At 56.6% G+C, this 12,236-nt stretch overlaps 1 protein-coding gene across 3 annotated transcripts in view; it reads left to right on the top strand.

Moving 5' to 3' along the window:
• DIS3L2 (DIS3 like 3'-5' exoribonuclease 2) overlaps positions 1–11,839 on the top strand; it is a 195,979-nt gene extending 184,140 nt beyond the window's left edge. For all 3 annotated transcript variants that reach the window (XM_075507035.1, XM_075507032.1, XM_075507033.1), the window contains 7 exons: positions 683–866; positions 2,068–2,154; positions 6,785–6,932; positions 7,210–7,340; positions 7,579–7,683; positions 8,410–8,511; positions 11,290–11,839. In XM_075507035.1, the coding sequence (XP_075363150.1) occupies positions 683–866; positions 2,068–2,154; positions 6,785–6,932; positions 7,210–7,340; positions 7,579–7,683; positions 8,410–8,511; positions 11,290–11,388 (856 nt within the window). In that variant the 3' untranslated portion in view covers positions 11,389–11,839. The remainder of the gene's footprint in view (positions 1–682; positions 867–2,067; positions 2,155–6,784; positions 6,933–7,209; positions 7,341–7,578; positions 7,684–8,409; positions 8,512–11,289) is intronic.
• Positions 11,840–12,236: the final 397 nt, after the last annotated feature.

Genomic DNA, 12,236 nt, shown 5'->3' with positions numbered 1-12,236 from the left:
GCCCCGGAGATTTCCATTCAATGCGTGTACATTCAGAAGCAGGAGTGGGGGGGTCACCCCAGCCTGGGGTACCCCCAGCAGTCTGCAGGTCGCATGGAAGAGCCCCCAGAGTCCTTGCATCGCCTGGATGCCGGAGGCAGCCCCGCAGCGAGCTGCGCTGGTGGTTTGCACTGCCCGGGGGCCACGCTGCATCTTGCTGTGGGTGGAAGCCCGGCGTGAAGGCTGGGCTCGGTGGCTGGGCTTGACCACACATGTTGAGCCCGGGATGGGGGAGCGAGCAAGATGCTATTTTCTCTGGCCCGGGAAGACAGCGATGTGTGTTTGTTTTCCATGCTATCTCTCGCACAGCGATTGTTTTGCTTGTCGAGCGTTTCAGGAGATAAAATGACCTAAAGGGAGATTATTTTATCCTAATTTAAGCTGTCAACTTATCATTGACTTCTGCTTGTCTGCGCCAGCAGGACAGCTTGCTCTGAGTCCGCAGGGAAACCTCAGCTAGAAAGTGAGAATTTGGAGGGGGATTTGCTTCAGTCTCACATCTAATCTTTGCTTATAACAGCAACTACAAGCTGCTCCCCCGTCCCCCTGTGTCGTATTAGTTCCCATCACTATGGACTGGCTTGGCTTCTCAGGGGACTCCCCTCTCTAACTGGGGCCCGGGGTTGTTTTTCTCGCACTGCAGGCTGGTGGAAGAGTTCATGCTGCTCGCGAACATGGCCGTGGCCCATCAGATCTACCGCTCCTTCCCGGAGCAGGCCCTGCTTCGCCGCCACCCCCCACCCCAAACCAAGCTGCTGAAAGACCTCATGGAATTTTGCAACCAAGTTGGCCTTGACATTGACTTCAGCAGCGCAGGGACCCTGCATGTGAGTGGCCTGGCCTGGTGGGGAGCAGGGCCATGGGGGTGAAGGGTGGGCAGCTGTGTGATGGCATGTTTACAGCAACACGTGGTTTATTCCCTGTTCCCCTCTGCCCAAGCAGAGCTGACAACTATCCCATGCAAAAACAAAACACCTCCCTCACTTGCTCTTGACCCCACCAGTGCTGGGCAAGGGTGGCCCAGCCTGTCCCTGTCAGCCGTGTTGTGCACAGAGCTTAGAGCAGGGCGAGGAGGACCTTGCAAGTGACCCCAGCACTGCCCTCTCGGCAATGGGAAGGATGTTTCAGTGCAGAGGCACTCACTGGAACACCCATGTTTCCTTTCTCTGCCTTCTCAACAGGTCCTGGGCAGGGCATTTGCTCTGTACCGCAGAAGAAGTAGCTCTGCAAGGGGGTCTTTCTGTCTGGGCTGCTGAAGGTCTCAGGGACGGCAGGGTGGGGAGCAGGGACTGGGAAGGACTGGAGAGCGGTACTGGGAAAGGTCAGACGCAGCCAGCGCGGGAGGTATCCAACCGATCCTCCACTGAGCATGTCCTGGGGCTGAACTCCAGCTGAACAGCACAGCACAGGTTCCAGGATTTTCTTTACTCGCTGCAACTGGACTGTGGATAATCCTCTGTTAATCCCATCCCCACTGGCCTCCCGCACACCCCTCCGTCAGCTGGGACTGCTTTCCCCACTTGCTGGCTGCACTGAGGCTATGTCAGCAGACACGGGGCTGCGCACTCAGCTCCTCTTCTGCACTTTGAACCCTCCAGCCCTTCCTCGCCACTAACCCCAGGCAGTGACCTCCTGTATCCACGTCTCCCCAGAGTCCCATTGGTCCATGCACTGAAGCTCTCCGTAGCTGGATAGGAGCCAGGCACAAGTCAGGAGACAGGCTGCGGATGCTCTTGCGTGCTGCAGGTCTGGGGATGGAGCCAGTGGTCCCCCGTGGCCCGGGTGCTTCCTGCTGTTGACCATGGGAGGTGGGTCAACACGCAGAAGGACTGTGTGTGCAGTCTTGTTGGGGCTGCTGGGACCAGAGCAAAACCCAATTTCATGTGCGCTTTTTGGTTTACAAGAGGTTTGCAGGGAAAGGAGGAATTTGGCTCTGATGAGCTGCTGTTTGCCCCAATAAGGGCTGCCTGGGTCCCCCTACCACCACAGCTTGCCAACACTGAATGCTCTTTCTCTTTTCTCCTCCAGAAAAGCTTAAATGAAACATTTGGTGCTGACAAATACTCTGAAGCCAGGAAGGAAGTGCTGACGAACATGTTCTCCAGGCCCATGCAGGTGAGAACAGCACTGCGCTGTCGGACACGTCTGGCTGTAACTGTCTGCTGTGGCTCCATCTTCAACCCTCGCCCCTTCTGCGTTACCATAGCTGGTTGTTACACAGAGGGAGAGTGAATGGACGCTGAACATGGTGCTGTGGGGCTGCCAGCAGCTTCCCGCACTGCCTCCAGCCCCATGCAGCTGGCGGTGGGGGTATCCCCTGGGCAACAGAGCTTCACTGGATGGCATGGTCAGGCTGAGCCTTTCATCGCCCCCCCCATAGCGTCCCTGTTATTACTGGTTGGGATGATGAACCCTTGATGTTGCATGCAGGGTGTTAACAGACTCACAAGGACACAGCCTGCTCTGTGAAGAGCTGGTGGCGGGCTCCATGGTTCACGTTTGTGCCATTTCTTCACATCATGGTATCCCAACTGGTCCAAAGAAGGAATCAAGAGTAAGGATGATGTAGGGCTGTGGGACTGGCCTTAAAGCACGATACGGTACCTGGACACATGCTCTTAGAAGCAGGGAAGCTCTGGAAACCCTTTGGCCTCCCTCGAGACCAAAGACGCCTTCTGTGAAGGTCTCCGCGATGGAGACTTGTGCTGCTCATGCTGATTGTCGTGTTTGGAGCATCTGTGGCTCAGGACGCTTACTTGGGTGCTTATCACCATCAAAAAAAGTTTCTGTGAAGCATCTGCCTTTCTACGTTTGTAGCTGGGTATAGCACAGCCTCTTCTGAGGGTAGTCCTACCCCACAGGGAGAAGGGGCACATTCCTGAAATGGTCTCTCTGCTGTGGCCTGCTTATCGCTGCAGGAATGAATCATCTTCCCAACACCACTTATTTGACTGCCACTCTTCTAATTAGTTTATTTGCTCCAGTTGCTCATTAGCAGTTGCCTGAAGTCCTGCTGTACTCTAGTGACTTAATGCTTGCTTGCAAGTGGGATTGGGGACTGAAGTTGTTCAGTAAATCACCCCCTCATGTATGTGTCCAGCTCAGGAGTGCTGCTTTGTAAAGTGCAGGGAGTGTCCTCTGGAGCTGGCTGCGTTGTCCCAGATCCCCTGTCCTGCTTTGACTTGTCCTGGTCCCTTCTGTCACATCTTCCTTTTCTGGTGGAAGGTGCTAACAGGTGAACGCCCTGGTGACATGCATTCCCTGGTGACAGGGGTCCCTCTCTGGTCCTGCTGACTGTGGTGCAAGCCTGGGCTTAGCCAGCAGCAGTGCTTGGAGCAAGCCTGGCTGTGGGCCAGGAGGGATGAGCAAGGAGAAGGCAACTTGGTTCTGCCCTGGCACCAAGGAGGAGATGAGCTTTTTGGGACCCACTGACTTGCTGAAATTTTGCCTCTGTGGTCTCCTGAGGCTGTGGTCTGAGAAGTGGTGGGTGTAGTTTGAGGTACCTCCCAGTGGCTCTTGTTAAGATTTAGCCCTGTGAATACACATTAGATCCATACGCAAAAGAGGTATCAAGGTTTTGGGGATGAAGTCTTCTGCAGAGTAGATACCAGACAGAGAGTTTGGGGAAGAAGAAAGAGGAACTTTTAGAGGAGATATTCCACAAGACATGATTTTGGCAGGAACTAGACTCATTTCGTCAGAAGACCAAGGTGCCCGTGTGTTCAGGTGTGCTGTGCAGTCCACTCGGGCCTGGCAAACCTGCTGTCTGGCACACTCCCATAATAGGCAAAACCCAGTTTACAGCTGAGCCCGTTGGCCCTGCAGGGCAGCCCGTGTCTGGATGGCAAGCAGCGTTCCCATCTGCCGGCATTCCCATCTGCCGGTGTTCCCCATCAGGATGGTATTGCCGCGCGTGATGGGGTGCTCTCATTATTGGAAGTGGTACATGAGCCAGAAGAAGCAGAAATCTGTCTTGATCCTGGGGTGAGCTTATGCAGTTGGCCATTTGCTGAACTGTTGTTTAGCATGTAAATGGATTTTCAGACTTGCCCAAAGCCATTGGCCAGGTGAGCAGACGCTCCCCTCTTGTCTTTAGGGCTGCTTTCCAGTATGACCCAGGATGTGCTCGTGATGGTGGATCCATATGACCTCCAGTCCATAAGGGAGGACCACGGCACTGCAGGGGCGAGAGACATCATTGTTGCTCTCTGTGGTCTCTGGTCCCTGACCACACTCACTGCGGGGTGGACTCACAGCTCCCCAAAATCCTGAGCAGTTCAGATTCCCACTGTTGTTCCTGCTGCTAAATGCAGAGGATGGGTAGCACAAAGCCGTGTTAGTGCCCCTTGGAAAGGGCAGACAGCTACTAAGCAGAAGGAGCTTTCCCTGGGAGGATGATTTTTTGCTGTCTGCCACCAGTATTAGAGCAGATGGAAGATTCAGCCCCATGCTGCCTGTGTCCCCGGATGTCGCAGTCCCTCATGGGGGAGAGGACAGACCTGAGCGTTGGCAGCTGCGGAGCACAGCCACACAGGGGCCTGTGCTGGTGTCAAGGGCTGGGCCATCGCTCTGACAGATGGCGTGGCGAGACCGTCTGGTCAGGGCACTGAGGAGTCACCCGTATCCCTGCACACATCTCAGCTGCCAGTGATAAAGCTGGTGTTTCAGGGACAAGGCTGCAGTTAAATTGGCCAAAACAAGCTACCCACAGGTTTAACCCATGGTCACACCAAGCCTTCCATCTTCACCCGGCTGCATGCTGGTGGTCAAAACATCAGCCTCTTGGAGGAGGAGGGAGATGGGAAGCAACTGGTAATGCATGTGTCTGCGGGAGTGCCTGGATTGCCATGCCAGGAGCCTTGTAACAGATGAAGGAGCAGCGACATACCATTTTTCAGGGGCTCAGTCACTCGGGGATTCAATCTGTCCATGAGAGCAAAGCCGCCCCTGGTTGGCTCGGGCTGATTTATTTCCAGGCTCCTCACAGTTCTCCGGGGATTGTGGCAAACCCTGGGGATTTGAGACCACTTGTGAGTCAAATCTGTTAATGAGAAAACATCTGCTTTATGCCAGGCTGATGTCACTGGGTATCACTGTCATGGTGGCGAGGACAGGTATCAGATACGTATCAGACTGGGCTCCCTGCAGCGTGTAACCTTACCACAGCCCAAGGGAGTATTTTTGCTATGATAGCCAGCCTCAGTGAGGGTCATGTGCTGCCAAAAGGGTGTCAAAAATGGTGCTGAACCCAGCAGCAGCTAGGTTTGGCCAGCACATCCATCAGGAAGAAGTGCCCCAGACAACAGCAAGCAGCACGGGACCTTCAGCATCTTTTCTAACTTGAAACAAGGCAGGGGTTGCCCTGCACTGCTGGGCATAAGGAAGGGATGAGCCCTTCCCAGTGGCTTTCTCGTAGCAGGAATTTTGACCTGTGCTCTGCTCCCTACCTACCTGGCATTGCAGGGATCTTCCTCCCTTCTGCCCAGGAGCCAGGCATAAGTGCCTATAAACTCCCTGTAATTTCATGCTGTCTGTCTGCACTCATCTGTTCCTGCAGCAGCCTCCAGCGCTCGCCGTGTCTCCCTGCCCGACTGCGCAGAGCCGTGTTTGGGGGGAGCCGAGCTAATTGAGTGGAGACCATACTTTGTGGAGTCCATCAGAAACAATTTAATTCTGGGTTGTGGAAATTGGCAGCCGCCACAGCTCCTATCCCAGCTCTTGGGTCTCATAATAAGGCCGGGACCGATGCTGCTTTTTTTAACCTGCTCTATTTACTTGCCCGGATCAGTGTGTTGCTGCTCAGCAGGAGCTGGCTGTGCCGCTGGGCTGGAGAGTGGAGGATACAGCTGCCCAAACCGTGGATCCCAGGACGGCTCCGTAATCAGAGCTGGCTACTCCTGTTTTTTTTAAATCACTTGGTCTTATTTTTAAACGGGTTCATTCAATCGCCACTGTGCTGTGACCCCGCCGCAACCCCCCTGACCCGCACAGCCTCCCCTCCCCACTTGGGCTCAGCTCCTGTTGTTTTCCCAGCCCCGAGGGCTGGTGTTTCACAGATGTAAAAATAAAAGCTGTAACATGTGGGATAACAGGGGCGGCACAGCCAGGAGAGGTTCCCGCTGAAGAGGCTGCTGGGCAGCACGGTGCCGCTGCCCCAGTGTTGGTTTAGGTGGGCAGTTCAGCCACTCGGCTTCCCAGCTGTCGTAGTGGGATGGAGCAGCAGGGATCACAGCGGGGCTGTCTCCTCCTCCTCAGTGAACAGAGGAGCCACTCATCCCAGCCCCCAGTGCTCTCCAGCCAGGCGCAGTGGGTGTGCGGAGCCTGCAGCCGGACCCAGAACCAAAGAGCCTGGCATGGGAGCTGCTCTGCGAGACCCCTTGTTGGGAAAGCATCTGCAGTGGGCATGGGACAGGCTGGTCTTTCCTCTGGAAGACAGGGGGATGGTGAATGAGCCCCAGGGCCTGAGCAGAAGCAGGAGACTGCTTAAACCCATGTGTGACATGAAGGTTGATGCAATCCTTGGGGTCAGCTGGCAGCCGGCAGCTCCCTGCAGCAGCTTTGCCCGCTTTGCTCTGTGCTCAGTTCCTGCAGCACCCGCCTTGTCCCTGCACAGCCCGAACTGAGCAGCAGGTGAAGGACCATCAGCTGCTGGAGCTCTGCCTCGCAGACAGACCCCTCCAGCCTTGTGCAGGGTCCTGCCACCATCCTTGCTCACACCCTTCCCCCCGCTTCTCACCCTTTTCAGATGGCTCTCTACTTCTGCACTGGCGTCCTGGAGGACGAGACCCTCTTTCGACACTACGCCCTGAACGTGCCCCTCTACACGCACTTCACCTCGCCCATCCGCCGCTACGCGGATGTCATCGTGCACCGTCTCCTCTCCGCCTCGCTCGGTGGGTGCCACCCAGCCACTTGTGGAGCAGCTCTGGGTGCTGTGAGGGGAGGGGATGGCTGTGCCCGACACAGGCAGGGCTCCCAGGTTCCTGCCTTGCCTGCCATGGGTGCTGGGTGCTTGGAGTCTGCATCCCACGGGGCAGCTCCCTGACACGTGGGTGCCCTCAAATAACAGGGGCGTGGAGGTGAGCTGGGCATCTGGGTCCAGGGTGCCATGGCATGGCTCTGGAGCAGGAGGGAGCATGGGCATGTCATTGTCACTTGTCCCCTTCCCAGGTGCCAGCTCCCCCATCAAGATGGAGAAGGAGGCCATCCAGAGACAGGCAGATCACTGCAATGACCGGAAGATGGCTTCCAAGAGGGTGCAGGAGCTCAGTGCTGACCTCTTCTTTGCCATCTTTGTCAGGGTAAGACCCAAGAGTATCTTCCCCTGAGGCATTTCTGGATTTCCCCGTGAAGGCTCAGCCTAAATGCCACCAGGCAGAGGGCTGTGCGGCTGCCCAGCTGTCCTTGGGGAAGGCAAACAGTGAGGGGATGCACTGAGCAACCACCACCACCAGAGCTCCAGGGCCTGGAGACGCTGGCTGCCCTTGGGGATGGCTGGATGGGGGATGCTGGTGTAGTGACAGCCCTGTCTCTTGGCAGGAGTGTGGTCCTCTGGAGTCAGAGGCCATGGTGATGGGTGTCCTGAATGAGGCCTTCGATGTCCTGGTGCTGAAGTTTGGAGTCCAGAAGCGCATCTATTGCAATGTAAGTACCTCAGCAGTGTGAGATAGTGCCAATGCTGCCTCACCAGAGAGGGCTGCAGCAGCCTGGCATCATCGGAGGCAGTGGCTGTCCTGGTGCCCTTCTGTGGCAGCCCTGCCGCTGGCAGAGCTGTGCCCGAGCCAGGCTAGCTGGAGGGGAGGGAGCTTTCATGGGGTTTCCCCTCCATCCCTCAGCCCTGGGCAGGCATGAGGGGTTGGGGTGGTCTGGAACAGCCCAGTTTCTGAGAACCAGCTTCTCCCTGCTATGTGCTGGGGGTGATCTAGTCTAGGTAAAAGAGAATAAAGACAGATTCAGGGGGATAGAGATCAACACGGAGCTGACACTGGAGTGAGGGAAGGGAGTGAGGCTGGTTTTCATTTCATTTAATCAGACGGTATATCTGGGGCTGTGACAGCACCACTGTAGGCCAGCACCTGCGGTTAGTGACAGCATCTTCTCTTAATAACCTGGTTATATGGCTGGCAATGACATCTTTAAACAGGACATATAGCATGATATATGGGCTGTTTGTGTATCACAGCAGCCCCTGATTTACGTGCTAGGCTCAGGCTCATGGGCTGCTGCATCCCGGTTGTTAAAGAGCTGCAGAGGCAGCGTGCCGGGCAAAAGCCATGTCATCCCCATCTGCAGGCAAAGTGGAGGGGGAGAGCTGAGTGGGGGGATGTTGTCAGGGCCACAGGCTGTTCCCAACACTCTCTCTGCCTGCAGGCACTGCCCTTGCTGGGCTTCCACTTCCAGAAGGTGGGGAGGAAGCCAGAGCTGACGCTCATGTGGGAGCCAGAGAAGCCGGAGCAGGAATCTTTGCCCCAGGTAAGACCCCCCAGTGCAGGACAGGCTCACAACACCATGGGGCTGGCGTGGAGGCTGTGTGCAACATATGGATCCCATGATCTCTGCAGGGACAGCTCCAGGAGGCAGGACTGCCTTGCAGGCTTTCAGGTCCTGCTGTCCCTCTGTGTCCCCTCCCCAGTGAGCCCGACCCCAGCCTCAACCTCCTCTGCCATCCAGCCCCGCTCCATCCCATCACTGCCCCGGCATCTGACCCCTCCACAGCCTTCAGACTCTGCCCTGCCTGCTGTGTGCCCTGCCTCCCAATTCAGTTTCCTCCAGGAATTGAATTATCATGCTGTTTACTTCCTTCTTCCAGACCACCAATTAAGATGTTAAGTAAGATCAAGCCTAAGGCAGCGCCTGTCTAGACCCTTCCCCCCATCCTGGCATTCCTCGCCCCCTCGCTGGCATGGCCCTTCCTTTGGGTTTCCATCCCCGTGACAGGGTTGAGACCCAATTAGGAGGAATTTTTTAAGTCAGACTTCCTGAGATGCAGTGTCAAATCATTTAACAGCATCTAGAAATCTCTCTTGTGTCCCTGTCATCTATTAACTTGGTAACTCAATCAAAGGGAGCAATCGCATTTGTCTGGCTTGATTAAGTGGTGCTTCTTTGCCAACTTTTGTCCGGCGTCACTATAAAACCACAGCTGTGTTGACTGGTGTGATCCCTGCCTGCTGCCTGGGCGGGGACGGGAGGGCTGAATCCCAGCCTCTCCCTGCACCGCTGCGGGGGCTCTGTGCTTGGACCCCATTTCCAACCAAGCCCAGCACAACCCATCCTTGTCCACCTAGGGCTGGATGAAAAGGACTCCCGATACAGGGCTGGGCCGACCCTCCCAGCTGGTATGATGCATGTCCTGGGGAGTCCTTTCCTTCCCAGGGGAGATGTTGTGGTCAGAGCCGGCTGAGCTCCCCAGCTGCTGCAGGCGTTTCTGCAGGCCTCCTTCCCTTTGAAGCTGAGCTTTCCTTTCTCAGCTTGGCTCAGAGAAGCCCCCTGGATGTGGCCCAAAGTGGCCTCAGTTCCTCCTTTCCTACAGGAGCGGGTATCACTTACGCCCTAGCAGGGACCCGCATGAAAAATGACGCCCCAGCATGAACAGGGCCCATTTTGGTTAAGCAAACACTCGGCGGTAGACAAAACTCCTCCACGAACCCTCCACGCCTCCTAAGTAAACACCAGAGCCCTCCCCTGGGAGCAGGCTCTGAGCTGTCCTCCAAGCCGACAGATCCCCGAGCTGATAAATCTCCGTGGATCATCCCTGGATGAGCCGGATCCCCGGGAGCTGTGCCGAACCGTGGGAGATGTCACCCAGACACCCCACGGCACCGAGCACCCCCAGCTCCCTGCCTGGCCCTGGCGCTTAGCCTCTGCTTCCCAGTTTGGCTCAGCCCAGCCAGGCAGAGGGAAGATCGGGGAAGGCTGTTTGCGGGAAGCTGTGCAGGGGTCTGGACTGGCCGGCCCTGCCACGGAGGGGAGGTGTTGCCCCCATCTCTCCCCAAGCTCCAGGCAATGGCCAGGACCTCACTCAGGGCTTGAGTATGAAGTGGATCTAAGACTCAGGGGATTTGATGTGAAATCGTGCTGTTCCCTGGCAGTTCAGCAAAGGGATAAGACAGGATTGCTAAGGGAGAGCCCTGATGATCCCCATTTGACTCCCCCAGACGTGTGGGACTCCCCCATGGCCACTGCCCCATGCGCTCCTGCCAGCCAGGGTGGGCAGGAGGTTGGTGCTAGATAGCCAGCAGCTATCTGGGCAGCCGTCTGCAAAAGGATTTCCCTGCTGTTTGCTCCTCGCTGGCCACTTTGATACGTTTAAGTCTCAATGAGATTTTCCTGCTCTGAATGATTAATCTGGAGCAGCCGGCGCTGGATGAGCCAGGAGGGGTTTGACAAGGTTACACCGGTGGCTCCGTGCCCACTCTTCCTGCAAGCCAGCCCTGCTGCAGCGCAGGGCAAGCAAAGTCCCTAAATGCCTGGCCACGGCCCCGGGGCAGCCCCTTCCTGGTGTCCCAGCCAGCCCATTAACCACGCCTTGTGGATAGACCTGGTCGATGCTTTGCGCTTCTAATCCACACAATTGCACGAAGAGATGGAGTCAGAGGACCAGGGAGGTGGCGGCACGTTCCTGCACAGGAGGGATTGATTTCCTGGGGTCTTTATTCCCTTGTGTCTCTCTCGTCCATCATGCTCCCTTCCTGGGTCTCTTCTCGCTGTGCAGGCACGGGGGGGTCATTCCCTCCTTGCAGGATGCTGAAAAAACACTCAGCATCATGTGGAAAACCCTTCTGGCCGCAGCTCGCTGCTGGCGCTTGGCCACGTTGCTTCTTTAAGGGATGATGTGCATTCTCTGGCTGGAGAAGGGAGACACGGGCGGGCTTTAGGGGGGGCTGAGACCCAAAGCCGAGGGCACAATCACCCACGCTCCTTCCCGGACTGTGCAGAGAACAAGACTGGGGCCTGATCAGGCTGGAATAAGTGAGGATGTTTTGGGAGGCTCATTTGGGTCATTTTGGGTTCCCTGGCTGGCTTTGCAGCCCAGTGGTGTTGCCCTTGAAGATGCTGCATCCGGCCCCAGCCCCAGGAGCACCCTGGACCTCAGCAGAGCTATCTGAAGCCATCCTGCCCCATTCCCCGGCTCCCGATGGGTGCTGCAGTGAAGGCAGCAAAAGCCAGCACAGCTCTAAGCAAATCCTGGTCTGATGCCAAGCCACCTGAAAAACCCTCTTCTCTCTGTCTTTCTCTCCCTCGCTGAAGGTGATCACCATTTTCACACTGGTGGAGGTCGTGCTGACGTCGGACGGCATCCCGCTCAAGTACAGTGCCCTGCTGAAGAGACCGAGCTCGGAGAAGTGAGCGCCCTGGGCTGTGTGCGCTCCCCACTGCCAACACTTGCTCACCTCCCAGGCCCTGCACCGGCACCCGCTGGGGACAGAAGGGACCCACGAGGAGTTTGGGATTTTGAGTTTTGGAACCGAAGCAGTTTTATTTCTGGTTTGGATTTTAACTCTGGCTGGGAGCAAGGCTCAGGGCTTGAGCCTGCCCCAAGCAGAGCATTTCTACTCTTGGATATTTTTAGCTTTATGCTTTTTTTTTTTTTTTTTTTTAAAGGCAGTGATATCTGTCCCCAACCACCTTGGGTGCCTGTGGTGAGGGCCGAGCAGGGACGCGTGATGCTGGGAGCAGAGAGGGGCTGGCTCCACCATCCCGGGTGGGATGCGGTGGGATGTAGTGGGATGTGGCCGTGGGGCCATGCAGGAGGGTTTCTTGCAGGGTTATGTGTCATGTAATAAAAGCCAGGTTAGCAGCCGCGTGGATGGCTCACGCAGGTTTTATTTTGTCTCCTCCACGTTTCCCCGGCTGGGAATCCCAGCAGGAACTCATCTCCTGGGCAGCCCTCTGCCTTCCCCTGCCTGCCGCTTCTGGGCATTGTGAAATCCAAGCAGCCTCGCCGCCTCCCCCAGCCCCGGCATGTGCTTGGCGGGAGGGCGTGGGGGATGATCGGGTCGACACGTGCTCCTGGCTCCCACTCCAGCAGCTAATCCCTCAGTCTGAGCCTTCGCCGGGTGCCTGCTCCAGCCCCTCACTCCCCAGCCTCCAACCTCACCCCACTCGGGGACCCTGCAGCACCAACGTCCTCACTTCTCCCTGCTGCTCGAGAGAGCATCCAGCACCTCGTGGACCAACCAGCCCTTCTGCGCCCA

This window comes from Mycteria americana, chromosome 7 (genome assembly GCF_035582795.1).
Source record: "Mycteria americana isolate JAX WOST 10 ecotype Jacksonville Zoo and Gardens chromosome 7, USCA_MyAme_1.0, whole genome shotgun sequence".
NCBI classification, from domain to species: Eukaryota; Metazoa; Chordata; class Aves; order Ciconiiformes; family Ciconiidae; genus Mycteria; species Mycteria americana.
This window is presented reverse-complemented; position numbering and strand designations above follow the sequence as displayed.